Raw genomic sequence first — 21,629 nt, 5'->3', positions numbered from 1 at the left:
GTGGGGGGTGGGGAGGAATTTCTGCATCAGCTGCCCCTGGAGGAAACGCGGGGTACCGTTCGTTGGAAGCGCCGGGCTGCCTTTTCCCTCCGTGGGCAGCTGCGGAGTTTAGCTAAAGGCAAGCCGGCCGGGGAGCGAGAGCTAAAGCGGGTCCTAGAAAGCCAGCGAGGCTTACTTGCTTCCGAGTAAAAGTGCCAGGACAGGAGCGCGGCGGAATTCCCTCGAGTGGGAAGGGCGTGGCGTGGAATGATTTTTTGGGGGAAGGGGGGGGAGAGAAGCGTCAAGCATCCTTCAAGCATTCAGGCGTTTTATGCGGGGCAAATCCGCGCATCCTAGCCCCCCCCCATTTTTTTTTTTGCGCTTCCCTTCCCCTTTTAAAGGATCTCCCCGGGAAGGCGAAGCGAGTCGCTGGGCTCTCCTGCGCTCCGGTGACAAGATTCCCCACATCCCAAATGTGAAAGATCGCTCCAAACTTTTTCTTTTTTGGCAGTGGCGACCGGGAGATTGTGAAGAAGAGGAGGAGGGGGGGGGAGTTCAGCAGAGAGGGAGGAAGGGGGGGAGAAGCCGCCCGTGCGCATGTGCGAAGGTGTCCAAACTGACAATGCTGGAGAGATAGCGAGCTCTGGGTTGAGAGAAAGAGAGTCTGGGTGAGAAAGAGAGAGAGGGAGGGAGAGAGAAAGACAAGAGGTGGGGGGGGGAGAGGAAAAAACAAATAAAAGGAGGGAAAAGAGAGGGGACAAAAAAGCCCGTCCACTGGTTTCCCCCCTCCCAGATCTCTCTTTCCCCCCAACACCATCCAAGCAGCGTCCGCAGGACTTGGCACCCATGCGATCCAAAGGCAGAGCCAGAAAGCTGGCCACAAGTAGGTGTCCGCGCTCTTTCGCTTGCTGCTCCCCCTTCTCTGCCACGAGGCTTTCAGGCGGCCGAAGCGTCCGGGTCTGGGGTTGGGGGTGGGAGGGAGAAGGGGGAAAGCGCCGGGGGGGGGGAATCTCCCCGCTGGGGCCGGAGGGGATCCCCCAAAGCTCCGCGCCCGATCCTGTCCTGGCTTCCAAAGCGGCTCCCTGCCGGGGTGCTGCTGCTGCTGCCGCCGCTGCCGTTGCCCATCCACTCGCGGCCGCTTGCGGGGCGGGCGGGGGGGGGGGGCGGGTGGAGGGAAAAGTCGCGGAGCATTTCTTGGGATTTTCTTCCAGCGGCGGTTTGCAAGCGGAGGGGAAGTTCCCTGCTCTCGGCTGGGCTTTGCCTGCGGCCCGGCGCTGTTTGTTTGTTTGTCTGCCGGGGTGACGGCGGCGGCGGCGGCGAGGAGGGGGTGGAGGGAAGAGAAGCTGGCTGGTTGAACTTCAGCCGAGGCGGGCGAAAGAGTTGAGCAAAAGTTCAGTGCCGGAGAGCGCCGCTAGTTGCTCGGCCGGGGCGCGGAGGGAGGAGCGGGGAGGCGAGGCTGCAGCGGCGCGGCGCGCCTGCAGTGGGCGCTGTCGGCCCTTTGGAAAAAAACAACGCGCCGGGCCGAGCAGGCGGGCTGGCTGTGTGTGTGCTTGTATGTGTGTGTGTGTGTGTGTGTGTGGAAGGGAGGCGCTGAGGTTGCCAGGGGAGAGAGTGGTGGCGGAGGCGACCTGCAGGAGGGAGCGGATCCTCTTGATTTGCTGGGGCAGGTTGTGCGGAGGGGTGGGGGGGGAAGAGGACCGGAGGAGGGGAGGGGGCGCCGGAGGACCAGAGGGAAAGGCGCTTTTTTTTTTTTTTTTGCACGCCGCGAACCCCCGGCGGCGGGAAATCCCATAGGAACTCAGGGCTGCCTCTGCCGCAGGTTTTCCTCCTTAGGGCCGGTCAGTTTCAGGCCTGCAAAAAAAGAAAAGAAAAGTGAGAGCCAGCCTGTTCGGGGTTCCGCGCCTTTTGAGTGGCCTTCTTCTTTGTTCCAAGCCCCCCCCCCTCCAGACGTAACGGGCCGATCTCTCCCTCCGGAGAAGCCTTTTAAAAATTGGGCGCCCTCTCTCTTCTCTCCTCCCTCCCCCTCCCTCCCGAACACTCACTTTCCGTGCCTTGCACACTGGCTGGCCTGCGCGTGCAAAACAAGTCCGGTGTTGACTTTCCCTCGCCGCGTTTGCAACGCTGCAAACGGGGTCTCCTCTTCCCCCCTCCCGTAAACTCCTCTCTTCATCTGTTTTCTTGCCGAAAGAACGCGGGCGGTCGCCGTGGAAAAGGCTTTTGAAGCGGGGTGGGTGCGTGGGTGCGAAAACCACCGCCGCCTCTACGAATCTCCTCCCGGTCTCCCCTTTAAAACCCCAGGTTCACCCCTCTTGAACCCGGATAGAAACTTTTGCAAGGTTTTCCTTAGCTTGTTGCTTTGCCGCGGTTTTTTTTATCAGTCGTGGCCAAGTTGGCTGTCCTGTGTGGCCTGGCTCTGACTGCTCTCGTGAGCCTCGTTTTTTTGTTTGACGCTATTTAAAAATACTAATAATAATACTAATAATAATAATAAAAAAAGACCCGCAAAGGCTCCAGAAGGCCGGCCATGGATGCTGGTCAATTTCTCTCTCCCCCTTTTCCCGCCCTCCCCGTTAGCTCTTTGGGGCGAACCGGATCTGTGGGGAAAGTGGAGGCGTTGGGATGCGCGCCTGGAATCGGGGCGCAGCTGTGAAAGGCTGAGAAGAGACCGGCACAACTCGCAACGTCGGTCGTATCAGTTTCAGGCGTGCTTGCTGGCGGGTTCTGACCGCTTGTCAGAGTTTGGCCTGTCACAGCGCTCGGATCCCACTGCAGCGCGTGTGTGTGTGATTTTCCACAGTTTACACCAATTCTTCGAAGGAGGTTTCCTGGGCTCTCCCCTGAAACCTTTCGTGGGAAACGTGCTTTTCGAGCTGCGCTCCTGGTAACTTTCCTCGGGAGCTTCACAGGTCCCGCTGAATGTTGACTTACAAGCGAGGCTTACATTTATTTCAGAGTTCTCTCTTTATTTATTCTCGGATGAATTTTTAAAACGCCCGAGGTCTAGAAAGGCAACAAAAGGAAAGGCTTTTTCAAGTCTTCTTTTACGAAGGGCAGGATGGTTATCCCCCCCCTGTCGATCACCCAACTGGGTCCTTAAATTGGTTTTGGATCCCATCAGCGATCCAGACTCCCCCCCCCGGCTGGAATTTTAAAAATAAAATAAAATACGGGAGTGGAGGGGGGCCTGCACAGAAAATTGTGGCAACGCTTGCGTGACATGTTTTTGTTTTTTTTAAATGCACGGTTATTTGCTTGTTTGGTCGCAAAATGGGGGAGCGGAGAGGAAAAAGCATACGATCTCATTGGATTACTGTCTTAATTTTCTGCGAAACAGACCACCCTCTTCCTCCTCGCCTGCCTTTGATTAGCTGTTTTTTCCCTCCTTTCTTTCCTTCCTTCCCCCCTAAAGCAGATGGACCCAGTCGATACAATTTGAAAACAGGTCCGTTATTCATTAAAGAAAACGAAAGGAAAAGAAAAAGCGAGTTGACACGCGTCGCTTGCAAAGCTTTCGGGTTCCTGATCGAAAAGTCCAGAGGTGAAGTTCGGTAGCCAAAAAAAAAAAGCAACCCTCTGGGCTTTGATTCTTGGCGCCCTTCCGCCGACTCCTGCCCGCTGCTGGGCTTGGCTAGAGATAATCTTTGTACAAGTCCCTGGCCCGTCTTAAAAACGGCGCGAACAGTAGTAAAAGAGACGCTTTTTTAAGGAAGTCGCCCCAATCGCTCCCGTGCGAAACTGTGGGAACGAAACTTCCGAAGTGCTACAGTTAAAACGTCTCACTTATTTGGAAACGCCTTTCGCTTTCCCCGTCCATCGATCGCCTGGTTTTATTCGGTCGGTGGAGGTAGCTAGTATTAAATCGCGGAGAGTTAAACGAGAATAGTAACATTAACAATAATAATAACGGGATTTCGTTCTTCACTTTTAAAATTGGGGGAGGGGTTCTTCTTCGCCAGTGCAATTTGCTAGCCGGTGTGTTACTGTATCTCATTTGAGTAATAAATACTAAAGGAAGGGAATTCGATTGATTTCGCCTCCAAAGGTGCCTTTTATTTCGGCTCCTTTCTTCCCGAGTGAACACCGAAAATAGGTTCTTCTGCCCCGCGGGCTATAAAGAAAGAGAGCCCCGGATGCAGCGCGGACCGGTGATTTTTTTTGGGGGTGGAGGGAGGAAAGAAGTGGTGGGGGGAGGACTCCAAGCGGAGCCGATCTGATTTGAACGGTAGCCGCACTTGGTCGCAGGAGGCACGCGCTGGTCCCTGGGTTTTGTTTTGCTTTGCTTTGCTTTGCGAAACAAGGAAAACGCCGAAGGAGCAAAACTTTGGGTTCGATCAGAGGGCAACAGGCAAGGCAACTCAGGCGCGTTGTGGGAACGCAAATCCCGAAGGCGGCCTCTTGACTCCAGTCCACGGGAGTTTTTGCCTCTGAGATTTATAGATGCTGTGGTTGCGATCCAAGAAAATACCAGCACGTTTTTTAAAGGACGACCCACTCGGGGAGAAAAAGCCCCCCCCCGGTGCGAGTGTGTGTGTGTGTTTATATTCTCAAGCAAATAAGACGGGATTAATGCCGACTGCAAGGTGCATCCTCGCGCTACCCTTCTTTAAAAAGACCAAAGGCGGCGCGCTGAGAGGGGCGAAGGGTTCCCGGGGATTTCGAGGAAGCGCGCGAGAATCCCTCGCGTGGAAATCAATAGAATGGGGGTTTCGTGGCGGCTAAATTTCTCTTTGGTTGGGCCTGAGGTTTCCCCCCCCCCACTCCAAGGAAGGTGGCACTTCTTTGGTGCTTTGGCTAGGATAGAGGCAACAATTCCGGTAGCTGTTAGAAGCTTCCAAGTATAAGAGCGAGTCGAGTGGAATATATATCATCCATCCAATCTTAATATATATATCCAATCTTACATGGGAAAAGACCCGAACATACCAAAACCTGCATACACACACACACACTTTATCAGTATATAGTATATCGTTTTAGCCCCCACCCCCCCCCCCCTCCTCCTCCTCCGAGCTCGGAAAACTAATCAAAGACCTCTTAAAAAAAACCCAGGAGCTTGGCCTAAGTTACGATGGATCCAGCCTTTCCAAATATTTGACAAAGTAAACTAACACTTCCCCAAGTTTCAACAGGCTTGTCCGGCGCCTTTCATAGGTTTCTGCGGAAGGGTTCTCTTCCCCCCCCCCCCCGCGCCTTTGGGGAGAGAGAGAAAGAGAGAGGGGGAGGGGGAGAAAGAGAGAGGGGGAGGGAGAGAAAGAGAGAGAGATCGAGAGATCTTTTTCATTAGAAATCGGGAGAGCGGAGACGAATGGCTGGGTTTGGCTTTTTCCCCCCCTAAGCCTAACTCCCAATCTTGTCTCGAATGAGGGTCTTTTATTGGCTTGTCTGAATTTCAGAATGAGACCACAGCTGCAAAGAAGACAAGCGGCATTTCGTTTATTGCCTTCAGTGCGCAAAGGGATATCTTTCACAGCAAACCAGAATTAAAATGAAGTTTAAGGAAACAGGGTTTGGTAGCAAGACAGGCAACTCCCTCCCCCTTCTATGTTTGGTGTATGTTTGTTTGTGTGTGTTGTGTGGGGCAGAGAACACGTCTCACCCAGCAAGAAAGATTTCGGGCCCTGGCTTTGCCGTGCGGAGGAAATGCGCTCTCGTTAGCTCGCCTACTAAGGAGAGATTTCCGGACTTGACACTCAAGTTTAAACTGCTGGGAAATCCAGATTTTTAAAGAGGCAGCGGAAGGGCTACGAGTCCGGTGCCTCCCAGAAGTGTTGGACGTGGGTTCTCCTATAGGTCATCCTGGTTGAGGAGTATGGGAGCTGACAGGACAGCCAAGACTGAATTACTGTACTCCCGAATTTCTGTTTCTGTACAGAATTTCTCTACGCCTGAATTTCTCTCTTTTAAAGCCTATCTACCCACCTTTCGATTGGGCTTCAGGGAGGGCCGGGTAGCTGGCCAGGTCCTTCCGCCTGGCTTTGTCTCTTCTCTCCCTTGCTGCCAGGAACACCTGCAGCTCCTGCCAGGGAAAGGGGTCTTGGCTGTCTTTTTCAGCTCTCAGGCCCATCTTCAAGCCCAGGTCGGCCTTTTCTGTTCACTCCTGAACATTTCTTTAGCCCCAAACGGAGCTCAATGACCTCCTTCCTTCCCTACTTTTACCTTGCTGGTGTCTTTGTTTCTTTCCTCTGTCATTTGTAAGATGCTTGGGGCAGAGTCTTGTATTTCATTCCCCCCCCCCTTAATGCTTGTCTTCGGATGGGGCATTACCTTTCAAAATAGCTATTGTTCTGAATGATTGCTAATACTTAAGGGTATGAGAGCATATGCACCAAGACAAATTCCTTGTGTGTCCAATCACACTTGGCCAATAAAATTCTATTCTATTCTATTCTATTCTATTCTATTCTATTCTATTCTATTCTATTCTATTCTATTCTATTCTATTCTATTCTATTCAAGAGCAGAAGGGAGCTAGGAAGGAAGATCACTTAAAAAAAATATACCATAGGGCAGTGGGGAACCTAATTCAGATCATTTTGGTCTTCTTTAGGTTAGCAGCCCCTTCCCCTTTTTATTTTCAATTTTCAAATAAAACAGGGCCGGTTTATCTCACGCTGGTAAAAGCCTGTTATTAAGAACACAGTAGCCTGCAATTACTGCAGGTTCGAGCCCGGCCCAAGGTTGACTCAGCCTTCCATCCTTTATAAGGTAGGTAAAATGAGGACCCAGATTGTTGGGGGGGCAATAAGTTGACTTTGTAAAAATATACAAATAGAATGAGACTATTGCCTTATACACTGTAAGCCGCCCTGAGTCTTCGGAGAAGGGCGGGGTATAAATGTAAACAAAAAAAAAAAAGAGGTTAAAGGACATCAGGGTGTCCACAGAGTGTGGTCAAAAAAAGTCAAGAAGGTGCCCAGTCTGATGCATTCAACTGTACCTATTTTTAATTTATTATTTATTTATTTATTTATTCGTACTTTTATACCGCCCTATCTCCCTAGGGACTCAGGGCGGTGTCCAGCCATATAAAAAACACATAAATATACAAAGTAAAACATTCATCTAAAAAACTTATTATAAAGGCCAAATATTTAAAATAAACATATAAATAATAAAACCCAATTTAAAACCAAATCTAAAATTTAGACATTTAAAAATTTAAAACCCTAGTCCAGTCCTGCGCAGATGAATAGATGTGTCTTAAGCTTTCGGCGGAATGTGTCTCACAGAACACTTTGGGGCTTGCATGTTGAATTTTTTTAAACCACCCCCTACAAACCCTACAGACACCCCCCCCTTTCCCCAAAGACAGTAAATTAGGATGGCCCACTCCATTCTTAATTGTGGATGGTTGTATAGATATTGGATCACTCCTAGCATTCCATTTTAATTAAACCAGAACAAAATAACTTGCATCCAGTTTTATTTGTTTAGTAGCCATAGCAATCACAACAACTTGCAGTGAAAAAAATGCAACATCTGCCTTTGTTGTGGATAGGGTTGAGTAGTTGGAGCCTGTTATGGAATAGTCACTCTTAACATCTTGAGTTAATTGCTAATGCTCTCGGTCAGTATTTCTTGGTCTTGATGCCTTTAAGATGCATGGACTGCAACTCCCAGAATTCCCCCTGCCAGTTGTGCTGGTGGGGGAATTCTGGGAGTTAAAGTCCATGCATATTAAAATCACCACGATTGAGAAACATTGCTCTATGTATCCACCTGGCTTAAAAGGGGAGCTTTACCTATGAGTTAGCATTCTTTGGTAGGGAAGCTCTTCCTGTCTTAAATTCTCAACATTCATGCACATCTCATCCTCTTCTCTAAGGCTTTAAAACTTTAAAGGGAGTACAATCCCACACCTGTTACCTCCAAAGTTTGTCCGTCTAGCATGGGAATTCTAAAAACCACAGAAGGCAAAATGTTTGGAAAGGGGAACAAACCCACAATTATATCAAATGTTAACTTGCCTAGACCTTGTGAAATGAACTTATACTTAATGAAACATCATAGGCTGTTGTAAGAGTCAGAGCCAAGTTGTGCTGGGAGTTACCCCAATGTTGGAGTTTGCAATGCCAGTACAGTATTGGGGATCTTTTCAGAACAGAGAAGTGGGGAGAGAAGTGTTAACCTTGGTTTAGTCTTGGTTGCAGCTATGGCAGTTCATAGTGATTCCAGTAGTAATTAACGTGGTTGATTTGGCTTTTGAGTTATCATTGTTAACCCTATTTATGAAATTAATGATATATTAAAGAATGGTTCCTAGGTAGCCAACAGAAGTACCGGTTGATGAAGACCAACAATGCCTTCAGCGAACATTAGAACTTAGCAGTGGGTAGAATTTTTCCAATCAATGCATACCAAGGTGCATGTTCTGTCCTTTACTTTTATTTTCAACCGTAACTTTTCCTCATGCAGCTCAGATCAGTAATCACGATTCTTGCAGTTGTGGAAGGCGAAAATATTGCAAGAAGGGAAGTCCTAAACGGGTGTTTCTCAAACTTTCTGGCTGGGGAATTTTGGGAGTTGAATTCCACCCATCTGAAAAGCTGTCAAGTTTGAGAAGCACTGGTCTAAGCCTTTAATGAAAAAGTAGGTCCTTTATTGAAAGAGTTATTGGCAGCTTTTTAAACATGCTGTGGAGAAGAAAAAAAGTGGGGGAGCAGATCAGCTCTACCTAGTATTCTGGAAATAAAGTTGGAAATGTTAAGAAAAAATTGAGGGGTACAATATTTTAGAGCATGTGAGAGGAAGCCAGGAAAATAATTTTTAGCGCTTGATAGAATGGCAGTGGCAGATAGGAGAGAACATTAAGGAGAATCATGACTGTTTAGCGTGACATACAGGAGTGGGATTCACATAATTTACCTACCGGTTCGCCCAGCATCAAAAATGTGACCACCTCTGGGCATGTGCACGACCTTCTGCGCATGCGCTTTGCTCGCACGTACTGCTTCCACGCATGCACAAGGATTGAAAAGTGCCTAAATAGGATGACGTATCGCTACTATCGGTTTGCCTGAATCAGTCTGAACTGGCTGAATCCCACCTCCGGTGACATCGTTTGCATATATCACATGTAACGTTCAATTGCAGCATACACAACTATTATTTTTCCACCTTTATGAAAACACACAATTTTCTCTTCAATCTGGACATTTGAACTCCGCATATAATAATTTTAGTTAAGAATCTCTCAAAGGAAAATTAGCCTCTTGGTGAATTTGTAGACATGTCCCATGTAGTTTTCTTTCCACTTCCTTTTTTTTTTTTGGCCTTCCAATCTACTTGACAGCCATGAAATTTTCAAGTGGTTTCCCATCCAAGTCCAGCCAGATTTAACCCTGCTCAACTTCTCTAATACCTGCTCAACTCATTGAGACCAATTATCGGATTTTAATTGCTTACATTTTATTTCTGATTGTTGGCTTCTTTCAGGGTTTCATATAAAGTGGGTTATGACTGAAATAATAAATCAATGAAGAGACTTATAAATAATTAAGTTTTAGTATAGAACATGGTATTTCTTCTTCATGAGTATGAAACTATATTAGATTGTTGGCATGGTGGGGTATTTGGTTGGGAGCCGTTTGACCTACCCACAATTTTATGAAGAATCCTATCTTAAACCATCTTTTAGGGAATCTCTTCCTTTTTTACTTTGCTATCATGTAATGTTATAAACTAAGACCATTTTTGGCTCTGGAGATCCCAACTTTTCCAACAGTGGCATGTTTAGAGTTCTGGGGGAAACACCGTATGATGCCAGGAATTGTGACCTACCAGGATCTTGTCGATATTTACACTGGGGTGAATCTGATAGTTGGCAGTTTGGCAGCCTAGTGGCTGGGTGTGCATTATGCCCTTACCCTTCATTAACCAGATTTCACATTTATCTGAATTTTCTGAGTTTGCGCAATCAGCTTTCTCTAAACTGGTGTCTTTTAGATCAGCTGGAGCTATTGTTCTAAGAGTTCCCCCCACCATGCATAGCCTTTGTATTCCAAGCACATGTGGACAATAGAATCTTGAGAAGGGTTGCTATAAGCAGAAATAATTAAAGAGGGGTTATGCCTTGGATATTGAAGCAGAACAAAGACTCATTTCACTTCTAATCCTAATCCTAACCACTCAGTATCTCTCTTCACACAATATACTTACTCTAATCAGATATTACCCCAGCCAAAATTCCTTATCAACAGTTCTGGCATTATTTAACTTATTCAATCTGCCTTGGCTAAGTTTGAATGAGAATCAATGGGTAGCTCATAAGGTTAGCTAGACATCGATGTATGATTATAATTTTATTATACCAGGAAGGGATAAATGTTTTGAATATTTAAAAAATGGCCATCTTTGGAGAAAAACTAGGGTACTTGGCTTGCTCTGCAGACTGATGCTGTTTTAAGCTTACCAGTTTATCAAACTGTCTCTTCATTGCTCCATCTTTATCTGGATAAATAAACCTATATAATCATACCTGCAGCACAGTGGTGAAATCCAATTTTTTTTACTACCGGTTCTGTGGGCGTGGCTTGGTGGGCGTGGTGTGGCTGGTGGGCGTGGCTTGGTGGGCATGGCAGGGGAAGAATGCTGCAAAATCTCCATTCCCACACCACTCTGGGGTCAGCCAGAGGTGGTATTTGCTGGTTCTCTGAACTACTCAAACTTTCTGCTGCCGGTTCTCCGAATTGCTCAAACTTTCTGCTACCGGTTCTCCGGAACCTGTCAGAACCTGCTGGATTTCATTCCTGCTGCAGCCGTTACTACTCTCAAAGACATTAATTCTTTAAACTCCACACCATCCTCCTACTTGATAGATAGTTTACTGTATCATTTACACACACACAATTTATAACCAAATTCCTCAGTGATACACAACAAGCTAGTCTGTCATCAGAAGCACATTTACATTATATTTCACTGACCGACAATGCTGCACTATACATGGATATTTGGAATAAATTATTCATGGAAATCAGATAATACTGAAAAATAAAAACAGTATCCATCTATTTAAAATATAGTTTCCTGGAGGAAGATTATCCTATCAGTCCATCTAAGCATGTAGAATATTAATTAAGCTACATATACGTACTCATTTTTCCCCCTAAGGCTGTTGGGAGTAACCTTTCCAAATTCAGGTGAAAATGTTTTGTATATTTCAGGGTTATCTAGAAAGGACAAAAGGCTGATATATGTCTTGAAATCTGGATTAATTCCCTTTCCCCCAAGAGTAGATTTTGTGCTCAATTCTCTTGTTCATAGAGGAACTACAGTTCAATGGTACTGCATTTACTCTGTAGGGTAACTCTATATATTTTCTACCACCTCTGGTCCGGATTTCAAAAACTTGGACAAAATCTTTGCTTCCATTCATTGAAGAACAAACTTCTGTGGCCCCCTCTAAATGTATGGGGACTCAAGCCCCCTAATTCCTAGCCGGTAAAGTAGAACAGCATGCTGTTGACCATGCTAGATGATAGTTCTGAAGCTCAAGTCTCAATATCTCTGGAGACCATCATTGGAGGAAACTAAGTACTAGATAGTTACCAGTAGCTTCTTCTTATGTTCCTTCCACCCAACTCTGTACCCAGCCTCCATTGTCTACTCCCAACCATTTGCTTCCAAATTAGACATCACTATGTGATATATAGTGGGACACGGTGGCTCAGGGGCTAGGACGTTGAGCTTGCCGATCGAAAGGTCGGCAGTTCGGCGGTTCAAATCCCTAGTGCTGCCGTATAACGGGGTGAGCTCCCGTTACTTGTCCCAGCTTCTGCCAACCTAGCAGAGGTTGAAAGCACATAAAAATGCAAGTAGAAAAAATAGGGACCACCTTTGGTGGGAAGTTAACAGCGTTCCGTGCGCCTTTGGCGTTGAGTCATGCCGGCCACATGACCACGGAGACGTCTTTGGACAGTGCTGGCTCTTCAGCTTTGAAACGGAGATGAGCACCGCCCCCTAGAGTCAGCAACGACTAGCGAGGGGAACCTTTACCTTTACCTTTACCTATGTGATATATGTTTGAAAAGGATGGGAAACAAACTGAATCAAGAAAGGAAGAGAAACTGAGAAACTCGCCCTCCCCCCCATTCAAATCACTGCAAATAGGCAAGAAGAACCTTGTAAATAAGAACTATACCTGGGAGGTGAGAACCATACGTAAAACATGAAGTCATATTTCTACAAAAGGGAAAGTACTGTTTACACAGGTTTTTTTTTTTTTAGTTTTTGAAAAGGATGACATATTGCACCGATTCCAGTATTAAAAAGCTAAATATTCTTATATTCTTACAGGTCTTTTAAGTTCCTTGGTTGAGGCTGAACAGTTGGGATGGACTCCCAATTCAGATATTGGTTGTATAGGTATAACTAATTACTTTTTTTTTTTAACAAGACAAATACTGCACACACAAACCAAACTCTTCCTCAATGGCGGTCAGAGAGAAGGTTTGTTAGCCGGCTTTTCTTTTTTAGCGCCCGAATATTTTGGCTCTGAGCCAATTCTATACATTTGAATTCCCAGACTCTATTTAACAAGTTTTTAAATAAATAAACTCTTTGTCTCTCTTTAAAGTTATTTCAACTCTTGTCCTATAAAATAATTTTTAAAAGTGACAGGATCTTATTATGCTCGTTTTGCCAGCTGGGATTCCCTCCCCACTCCACCTTTCCTTTCTTTCAGAGTCTTTCTAAACAAACAGAATAGCAGAAGATTACTTGAAGACCTTAAAAGAAAGTTAAACTCCACTGTGTTTTGCATCAAATGGGAAGGGCAGAAAGAGATAGGCAAAGCATGGCTGTTACAGACATGTCTTTTAGACTTGTCCTCCTGGCTGGGATATTCAATCATAAATAACAACAGCAAAAAAAAAAAAAAAAGACAGGTTCAGAAAGTCAATTAAACATTAATCTTTTTTTGAAAAGGAGGATTGTGTGCTTTTTTTCTTTTTTTTACATATCCATCAGACGCTAGGTTTGTGAAAAAGCAGCAAAAGCAGGATCTACAGATGTCTTTCATCCAGGGGTGAAATGCTCCCAGTTCAGATTGGTTTGACCGATCCGGTAGTGATGGCGGCGGGTGGTTCGGAGAACTGGTAGCAAAAATCCCTGCCCTCCCCCCTTACTCATGTCCACCCAATGCCCGGTTACCCACTTCCCTGCTTGCTGCTTCTTTTAAAAAATGCTTTTAAAAGGTAAAAAAAGAGGCTCTGACAATTGCATGGCTCAGCTGTGATCGTCAGAGCCTTTTTAAAAAAACTTTTAAAAGCATTTTTTTAAACAACCTGTTCCGCAGAATAGGTTGTAAAAATGCTTTTAAAAGTAAAAAAAAGATCACGCGCCACAGCTGATCACCCCCCCTCCCCGGCGCTGTTCTACTCACCCCATGCCTCCTTTTGGTATGCACTGCCCGTGGACACCTTGCATTTGGTAGTAAACCGGTTCGGATTTCACCACTGCTTTTATCATTATTGTCATAAATAGTTATGTGTCTCTATAGCTATCTAGTAGTCATTTAAACCTCAGATGTCTGACAATGAACTGGAAATGCAAAGATTGCTACCACTATTGTTACAATTCAGGAAAGATTTTCCAATTTATCTGACAGTTTCCTTAGGCTGTCATGTTCAGTGATCCTTCCTCAAGTTGAGGTCCTCCAGATGTCTGGAGCTACATTTTTCATCATCTCTTACCATTGGCCATGGGAAAAATAAAGTCTCCAAGTCAAGCTTGACTCCTGGTGACTTCATGTATCTCTTAATGTGGTTTTCTTGGCAACAGTGCAGTAATGCTACGCTGTGGACATTTTCTGCTATTCCTTTCAGCTCCCTAGTGTAGCTTACTGTTCTGGAATTGCCTGGTGATTTCCAAGTATTAACCATGTCTGATCCGGCTTTGCCTTCTAAGCCCCAATCGAGGACTGCCAACCTGCTGAAGTTTGTCCATGGTTTCTGGAGGCTAAACTATCTGCCCAAGAAGGGTAACTGATTATTTGGTTTATTTAATGAATATTAGACTCCTGTCATTGATTTGGGGCAATTATTCTTTTGTAGTCTTGATAAATAGGGATGCAGTGGCTTAGTAGCTAAGTGTTGTGTCTCGTCCAATCTCACCTCAGCCAGGGTCTTCTTATCTGCTTCCAAACACGGAGGAATGTTCTAGTATGCCTCCCGGCCCCAGCCCTGGCTCCATGCCCAGACCGGCTGAAGAGGAAGAAATACCTCCAGCCCCCAGCTCTGGCTCCATGCCGAGGCAAACGGAGCAACTAGACCCCTCCCCCTCCTCCACAGCATGTGAGCCTGAGGGAGGTCTATTACCAACAGCTGCCGACTGGAGTGACCCTCGCGTCAGAAGACTTGATAGGCGGAGGCAACAGAAGGAAGGGAGGGGCAGGCCTGGATAAGTGCTGAGTCATGGAGCCACACCCCATGGCCTATATAAAGGATCTGCTTTCTGGCATTCTCTGAGTCAGGCAAAGTCTAAACATATCTTGCTAAAGTCACTTTCTGGTCTCCTGCCTGCCCTGAGGACTTTGCTAGGACTTTGGCAGAGCTGCAGAGGCACACCTGATTCGGATTTCCCTGACCCGGCCGTCAGCGGAGGAGTGGGACACGACACTAAGACGCTGAACTTGTTGATCGAAAGGTTGGCAGTTCAGCGGTTTGAATCCTTAGTGCTGTGTAACGGGGTGAGCTCCTGTTACTTGTCCCAGCTTCTGCCAACCTAGCAGTTTGAAAGCACGTAAAAAATGCAAGTAAAAAAAATAGGGACCACCTTTGGTAGGAAGGTAAGGAGCATTCCCTGCACCTTTGGCGTTGAGTCATGCCGGCCACATGACCATGGAGACATCTTCAGACAGCGCTGGCTCTTCGGCTTTTAAACGGAGATGAGCACCACGCCCTAGAGTCAGGAACGACTAGCACATATATGCGAGGGGAACCTTTACCTCAAATCCACAAGAGGTTGCCAAAATATAGGCAGAAGAGGCATCCTCCATAAAGGAATACCTCTCTCTCTTTTTTTTTTAGAGCAGTGTTTTTCAACCTGAGCAACTTTAAGATATGTGGACTTTAATTTCCAGAATTCCCCAGCCAGCATGAAACATGTTTCCCCAGAAACATTGCCTTATAGCAGGGGTCTCCAACCTTGGCCACTTTAAGACTTGTGGACTTCAACTCCCAGAATTCTGGGAGTTGAAGTCCACAAGTCTTAAAGTGGCCAAGGTTGGAGGCCCCTGCCTTGTAGTATCTACTCCTATACTACATATAACCCCACACGGCAGATACAGTCTTAGAACAATTATTCTACTATGTGTAACAGGAAATGGGAATACTTCCTCCTCACCCCATGCTTGTGTCTCCTGTGCTGAATGCAAGCATCATTGGCAGATGACATTTGAAAGAGGCTTTCTGTTTCCAGAATTTAAGAAGGGGATGTTTTCAGTATTCTTGATAGGTAAGGCAGACATCACAAGTAGGGGGAGAATGTCTTGTCTGTGTTTCCTCCCTCCTGAGAAACTCAGGACTTTGTCTCAGACCAGGGGTCAGCAACCTGTGGCTCTGGAGCCGCATGTGGCTCTTTCACCCCTCTGCTGTGGCTCCTTGTCATTCAAAATATGAGTCACAACCGCCAGTGTGGGACACCCACTGGCACGTGTTTTATTGAGCTTTTCAACCCTTGGTAGGCCAACCTTGGATAAATCCAAGAAAATAAAAGTTTCAGAAGAAAACAGAAGGTTTAATTCAACTACATATGCTAGTGTTGTGGCCGCTCAAGAAATAGTCAGGCACAGGAAAGATTTTGTGGTTCCCGGTGTTTTCTGTGGGAAATGGGTCCAAATGGCTCTTTGAGTGTTTAAGGTTGCTGACCCCTGTCTCAGACTATGAGAATGGAATTATTATTCCATTACAATATTACAATATAAAATATATTATATATATATATAGGTCTTTGGTTATTCGGGTTCTCTCCCGCGTAAAATTGGAAGTGTCTTGGCGACGTTTCGACGAAGTCTCATTCGTCATCTTCAGGCTTCAGCTTTGTGCTTCTGGGAGCAATGTGTGATTGTAGCTGTTTCTTCCTTTTTAACTGCTAGTTTGAACTGATTGGGTGGGAGCTTGGCTGTGCTCTGGATGGGGTTTTTTTTGTGCTCTGATTGGATGGGGGTGTGTCCTGTTTGGGTCGGGGCTTGGTTGTGCTCAGATTAGTCTGAGTTGCAGGGGGATTTGAGCTGATAAGCTGCATTGCTGTTGTTTGGCTTCGGGTGTGTGGTCGTGCTACATCTTCATAGTGAGTGTCTGTCTGCTGCATGTATGGATTGGAGGGGTTTGAAATGGCTAATGTTGCAGCTGCAGTCTGGCTTCTGGTTCTTGGTCGTGCTTCCTGATCAGTGTGGATTTGGGTCTGCTTTCTGGGTGGATGTGTGGTGGTGACATCCTGTGTGGACCTCGTGAGTGTGGGTCTGGTGTCATTCCTCGTGTTAGAGACTCATTTGTCAATAAGGGCGGGTTCCAAATGGCTGGTAGGCGGGAGGTATCATCTCGTTTGTTCATGCTGTGTGGGTGTTTTTCTATCTCGATGGCTTCTATATATATATATATATTTGTTTTCTGAGGTTTTCACGGGTGTTTGTATGTAGGTCTTTGGTTATTCGGGTTTTCTCCCATGTAAAATTGGAAGTGTCTTGGCGACGTTTCAACAAAGTCTCATTCGTCATCTTCAGGCTTCAGCCTCGTGCTTCTGGGAGCAATGTGTGATTGCAGCTGTTTCTTAAACAGCTGCAATCACACATTGCCCCCAGAAGCAACTGAAGCCTGAAGATGACGAATGAGACTTCGTCGAAACGTCGCCAAGACACTTCCAATTTTACGCCGGAGAAAACCCGAATAACCAAAGACCTATATATATATATATATATATATATATATATATATATATATATATATATATATATATATATATATATATATATATATATATATATATATATATATATATATATATATATATATATATATATATATATATATATATATATATATATATATATATATATATATATATATATATAATATTTATTTATATACAATATAAAATATTACAATGGAAGGTTTTTTCAGATTATGCGGACCTTAGGTAAAGGTAAACGTTCCCCTCGCACTTACGTGCTAGTCGTTGCCGACTCTAGGGGGCGGTGCTCATCTCTGTTTCAAAGCCGAAGAGCCAGCGCTGTCCAAAGACGTCTCCGTGGTCATGTGGCCGGCATGACTCAACGCCAAAGGCTCATGGAATGCTGTTACCTTCCCACCAAAGGTGGTCCCTATTTTTTCTACTTGCATTTTTACGTGCTTTCGAAACTGCTAGGTTGGCAGAAGCTGGGACTAGTAACGGGAGCTGACCCCGTTACATGGCAGCACTAGGGATTCGAACCGCCGAACTGCCGACCTTTCGATCGACAAGCTCAGCTGTCTTAGTCCCTGAGCCACCGCATCCCTATGCGGACCTTAGAAGATAATAAATCACATTAAGACACAGGGCAGGGATCTGGCTCTTAGGAGATCTGAGATCGATGGGATTCTTCTGTAGGGGGGACCAGTTTGTGTAATAGTCCTCCATTGAAGGTTAGATTGGCATCTTTGCCAACAGCTGCAAAAGTAGATTTATTTCCCAGGGGCCTTAAGAAATTGAAGTTGCCTAGTGTTGTTGGATTGGCACTATCAATGGTGAAATTACTATTTTTATGTTATCTTGACTTTTTTCTTTCGGATTATGTTGATGTTTTTATTTCTGTTTTCAATTTTTTTTATGAAAGTAAACCACCCTGAGCCACATTATTTAGAAGCTATAGATCAGGGGTGTCCAAACTTAGCAACTTTAAGACTTGTGGACTTCAACTCCCAGAATTCCTCAGCCAGCAAAGCTTCTGGGAGTTGAAGTCCACAAGTCTTAAAGTTGCCAAGTTTGGACACCCCTGCTATAGATCAACTTGCCAATACTAAGAATTAGTATGGGTGCTATAACAGGCCCATCTATAATCCTTTTATGGTAAGGATGCTTTATGCTTCTCTTTAAAGGACTACTCCCAAAATTAATATATCTATATATAACTGTGAATCCATTAATTTGTTTATAGTGATATTCAAGCAGTTGTGTTAATCCAGATGTATCAATGGGGTATCTTGCATCCACACAGACTCTGCAATTTTTTAAACCACTTGGTTTAAACCCTTGTTTGCAGAACAAGACAGTAGAATGATTGCCACCTTCTATTCTTATAATGCTATTAATTTCATAATGGAAGGAAACTCAGTTGAATTTTAGTTTATATAAGATTGAAGCAAGCTTTTTTAAAATAAAAAAATAAACAGAATTTTTAGGTGATATATAAACATGTCATTATAGCAGATGCTACTTCAGAAGAAGTTTTCCAACTTCTGCATGCGTAAGAGGAAAGGGCATTTCCTTAGGTGGTAGTTCTTGCCATCTGCAATGATACCTATATTCTAAAATAAACAACCTTTAAAAAAATGTAATCCTGATTCATTGTGGATGTTTTTTATTCAGGCAAAATGACTTTTAATAAACTGGTTGAAAAGGATGAATGGATTTCAGTTGACCTTAAAAAAATTGCTTTCAGCTATATATACGCATAATGAATAAATGAAAACATACCCATTAACTTTCTTAAGATTAAAAAAAAATAGTGTGCCAAGATACAGCACCAGCTTCTTTTTAATAATATGCACAATCACTGGGAGATTTTCTTATACAAACTGTGCTGTAAGTCATCTCTTCTTATTCTGAACTGCAACTCTTGAGAATACAAAACTGGGGAAAAAGTAGCATTATTCACGAAAGCTTTCATAATTGTTGCAAATTTCTATACAGGGTTACTTGGGAGTAGATGTACTCATCCCTTTTAAAGATGTTTAAGCTCACAACCTTACTCTGAAAAATGTATTGCAAATATGCATGGAATTCATGGATAATGTCAAACTTTGTATAAATTATTGCAACATTACAAGAGCTCAGGATAGCTGTCCATACCTTGTCTTTCAAGGTATATGGATAGCTATCCTGTCTTTAGGACAAGTAGCAATGGATGGAAACTAATTAAGGAGAAAAGCAACTTAGAACTAAGGAGAAATTTCCTGACAGTTAGAATAATTAATCAGTGGAACAACTTGCTCCAGAAGTTGTGAATACTCCAACACTGGAAATTTTTAAGAAGATGTTGGATAACCATTTGTCTGAAGTGGTGTAGGGTTTGCTGCCTAAGCGGGGGTTTGGACTAGAAGACCTCCAAGGTCCCTTCCAAGTCTGTTATTCTATTCATGTAACAAAAGTTTTTGAATGGTTGCTCCCAAACACATCCTTTTAAAGCTTTGTATATATTTTCTTTCAGGACAATAGCTAAGAGGTCACATAGGGAGTGTCTGTGTTAGAAGACCTACTTAGTTGTATTAACAAACTGTCCTTGCCTGTGATAATATTCCTGGTTCGTACCTTTTATTTTGGAAAAGAGAGCGTGTGTAGCATGCTGAGATTTTATGCAAACTGTGAGTGTAGTATCTGTTGCATAAATCAGTCTCATGGGAACATGTGCTTTTAATTTCCCTTATTTTTCAAAGCAAGATTTAGCCCTGCATGGTAGGAACTTAAACCCGAAGTCAGCAAATTTGTTTCATAGGAGTCCTGACTCCTTAGTCTTCTCTACCCAGTTTTTCCTTGAGTGGCTCAGACTGCTAAGACAGTCTGTTATTAACAGCAGCTGCTTGCAATTACTGCAGGTTCAAGCCCCACCAGGCCCAAGGTTGACTCAGCCTTCCATCCTTTATAAGGTAGGTAAAATGAGGACCCAGATTGTTGGGGGCAATAAGTTGACGTTGTATATAATATACAAATGGATGAAGACTATTGCTTGACATAGTGTAAGCCGCCCTGAGTCTTCGGAGAAGGGTGGGATATAAATGCAAATAAAATAAATGTGAAGTCCGCGGAGAGGAGGTTGTAGCACATGTAAAAAAGTGTGCAGGAAATCCATGGATAATATCAGCCCTAGCATAATAATTGTAACATCACCAGATTTCAGAATAGCTGTCCAACTTGTCTTTTATGGCTTTTTGTCTTTTTTGAATCATCATTTCCAGGCATAACTTCATAACTTGTCCCAAAGGTGCTTTTTCAAGAGGCAATTGGACTTCCTTTGTTTTTCCTTGAAGACGTTTCGCTTCTCATCCAAGCAGCTTCTTCAGTTCTGAAGAAGCTGAACTGAAGAAGTTTCTTGGATGAGAAGCGGAACATCTTCAGGGAAAAACAAAGGAAGTCCAGTTGCCTCTTGAAAAAGCACTTGTGGGACAACCATGACCGGGATGACTGAGAATCTTTATAACTTTATTAATCTACCTCCCACTGTGTCTAATGATAGAGCTAACTACTAAGGTGGCGCAGTGGTTAAGTGCAGTATTGCAGGCTACTTCATCTGACTGCAGTTTGGCAGTTCAAACCTCACTGGCTCAAGGTTGACTCAACCTTCCATCCTTCCGAGGTGGGTAAAATGAGGACCCAGATTGTTGGGGCAATAGGCTGACTCTGTAAACCGCTTAGAGAGGGCGGTAAAAGCACTGTAATGTGGTATATAAGTCTAAGTGCTATTGCTATTGCTAAATCTGAGTGACAATTGTTGAAAGACCTTGCATAACTTTTACAGAAGTGGACTGGAGTGTATAGTTCTTAACTGCATTCAAAATTCTGCTATTGTTTTGTTTATTGAAAATATCCTTCTGGTGTGAGAACCAAAGGGCATTTATAGTCCCAAATCTGTGAATAAAATGCCTGCCAGAACTACCCAGTTATATATTTCTAGGATAAATATGTTGTCATCATTTAATTTGCAACTATTAATAATCCAGATTATCCAGATGGACAGACTAACACTTAAAATAAAGGAAAAGGAAGAAACGGAATACTTTTTGACATGGGACTTGTTTTACCAATGGTTAATCAACAGAATCAGAGATTAGACTCTAAAAAGATCCAAAAGATAATAAGTAATGTAATTACTTTGTAATAAGTTACAAAGTATTGAAAACTTTGTAAAATAGATAAAGATAGATAAATTATCTTATTACTTATTAGTAATTGTATTACTATTTTGTGATTATTACTGATATGTTTATTATTATGATTAATGTTGATCAATATAGCATTTATTAAATGTGCCCAGACAACACGCTATTCAGATAGAGATGGAATTTTTATGTGATATATAAAAAAAGTATTAATAAAACATATATTTAAAAAAATCCACAACACGATCATGAGGATTCAGATCCACACATCTCTAGAGAAGGACAAGACCTTCTCTATAAAAACGAGGCAAACATTTTCAATATGCCCAGCTATCTCTGGATTGGGGATAAGACAATTTCCTAAATTAGGCAAGAAACCCTAAACCAAGTCCTGTCCCAATTTTTTTTAAAAATTTGAATTTATATCCCGCCCTTCTCCGAAGACTCAGGGCGGCTTACATTGTATAAGGCAATAGTCTCATCCTATTTGTATATTTATATACAAAGTCAACTTATTGCCCCCCCAACAATCTGGGTCCTCATTTTACCTACCTTACAAAGGATGGAAGGCTGAGTCAA

The 21,629-nt window shown here is 44.0% G+C and overlaps 1 protein-coding gene across 1 annotated transcript in view; it reads left to right on the top strand.

The window, feature by feature from the left end:
• The first annotated feature begins 692 nt into the window (after window positions 1-692).
• The window catches only part of MECOM (MDS1 and EVI1 complex locus), a 628,368-nt gene continuing 607,431 nt past the window's right edge, over window positions 693-21,629 (top strand). Inside the window, exon 1 of the mRNA XM_058188236.1 lies at window positions 693-862. Within this exon, the coding sequence (XP_058044219.1) occupies window positions 826-862 (37 nt within the window). The 5' untranslated portion in view covers window positions 693-825. The remainder of the gene's footprint in view (window positions 863-21,629) is intronic.

Source organism: Ahaetulla prasina, chromosome 6 (genome assembly GCF_028640845.1).
Source record: "Ahaetulla prasina isolate Xishuangbanna chromosome 6, ASM2864084v1, whole genome shotgun sequence".
NCBI classification, from domain to species: Eukaryota; Metazoa; Chordata; class Lepidosauria; order Squamata; family Colubridae; genus Ahaetulla; species Ahaetulla prasina.
The sequence above is the reverse complement of the archived record's forward strand: the minus strand, read 5'-3'. Positions and strand labels throughout refer to the sequence as shown.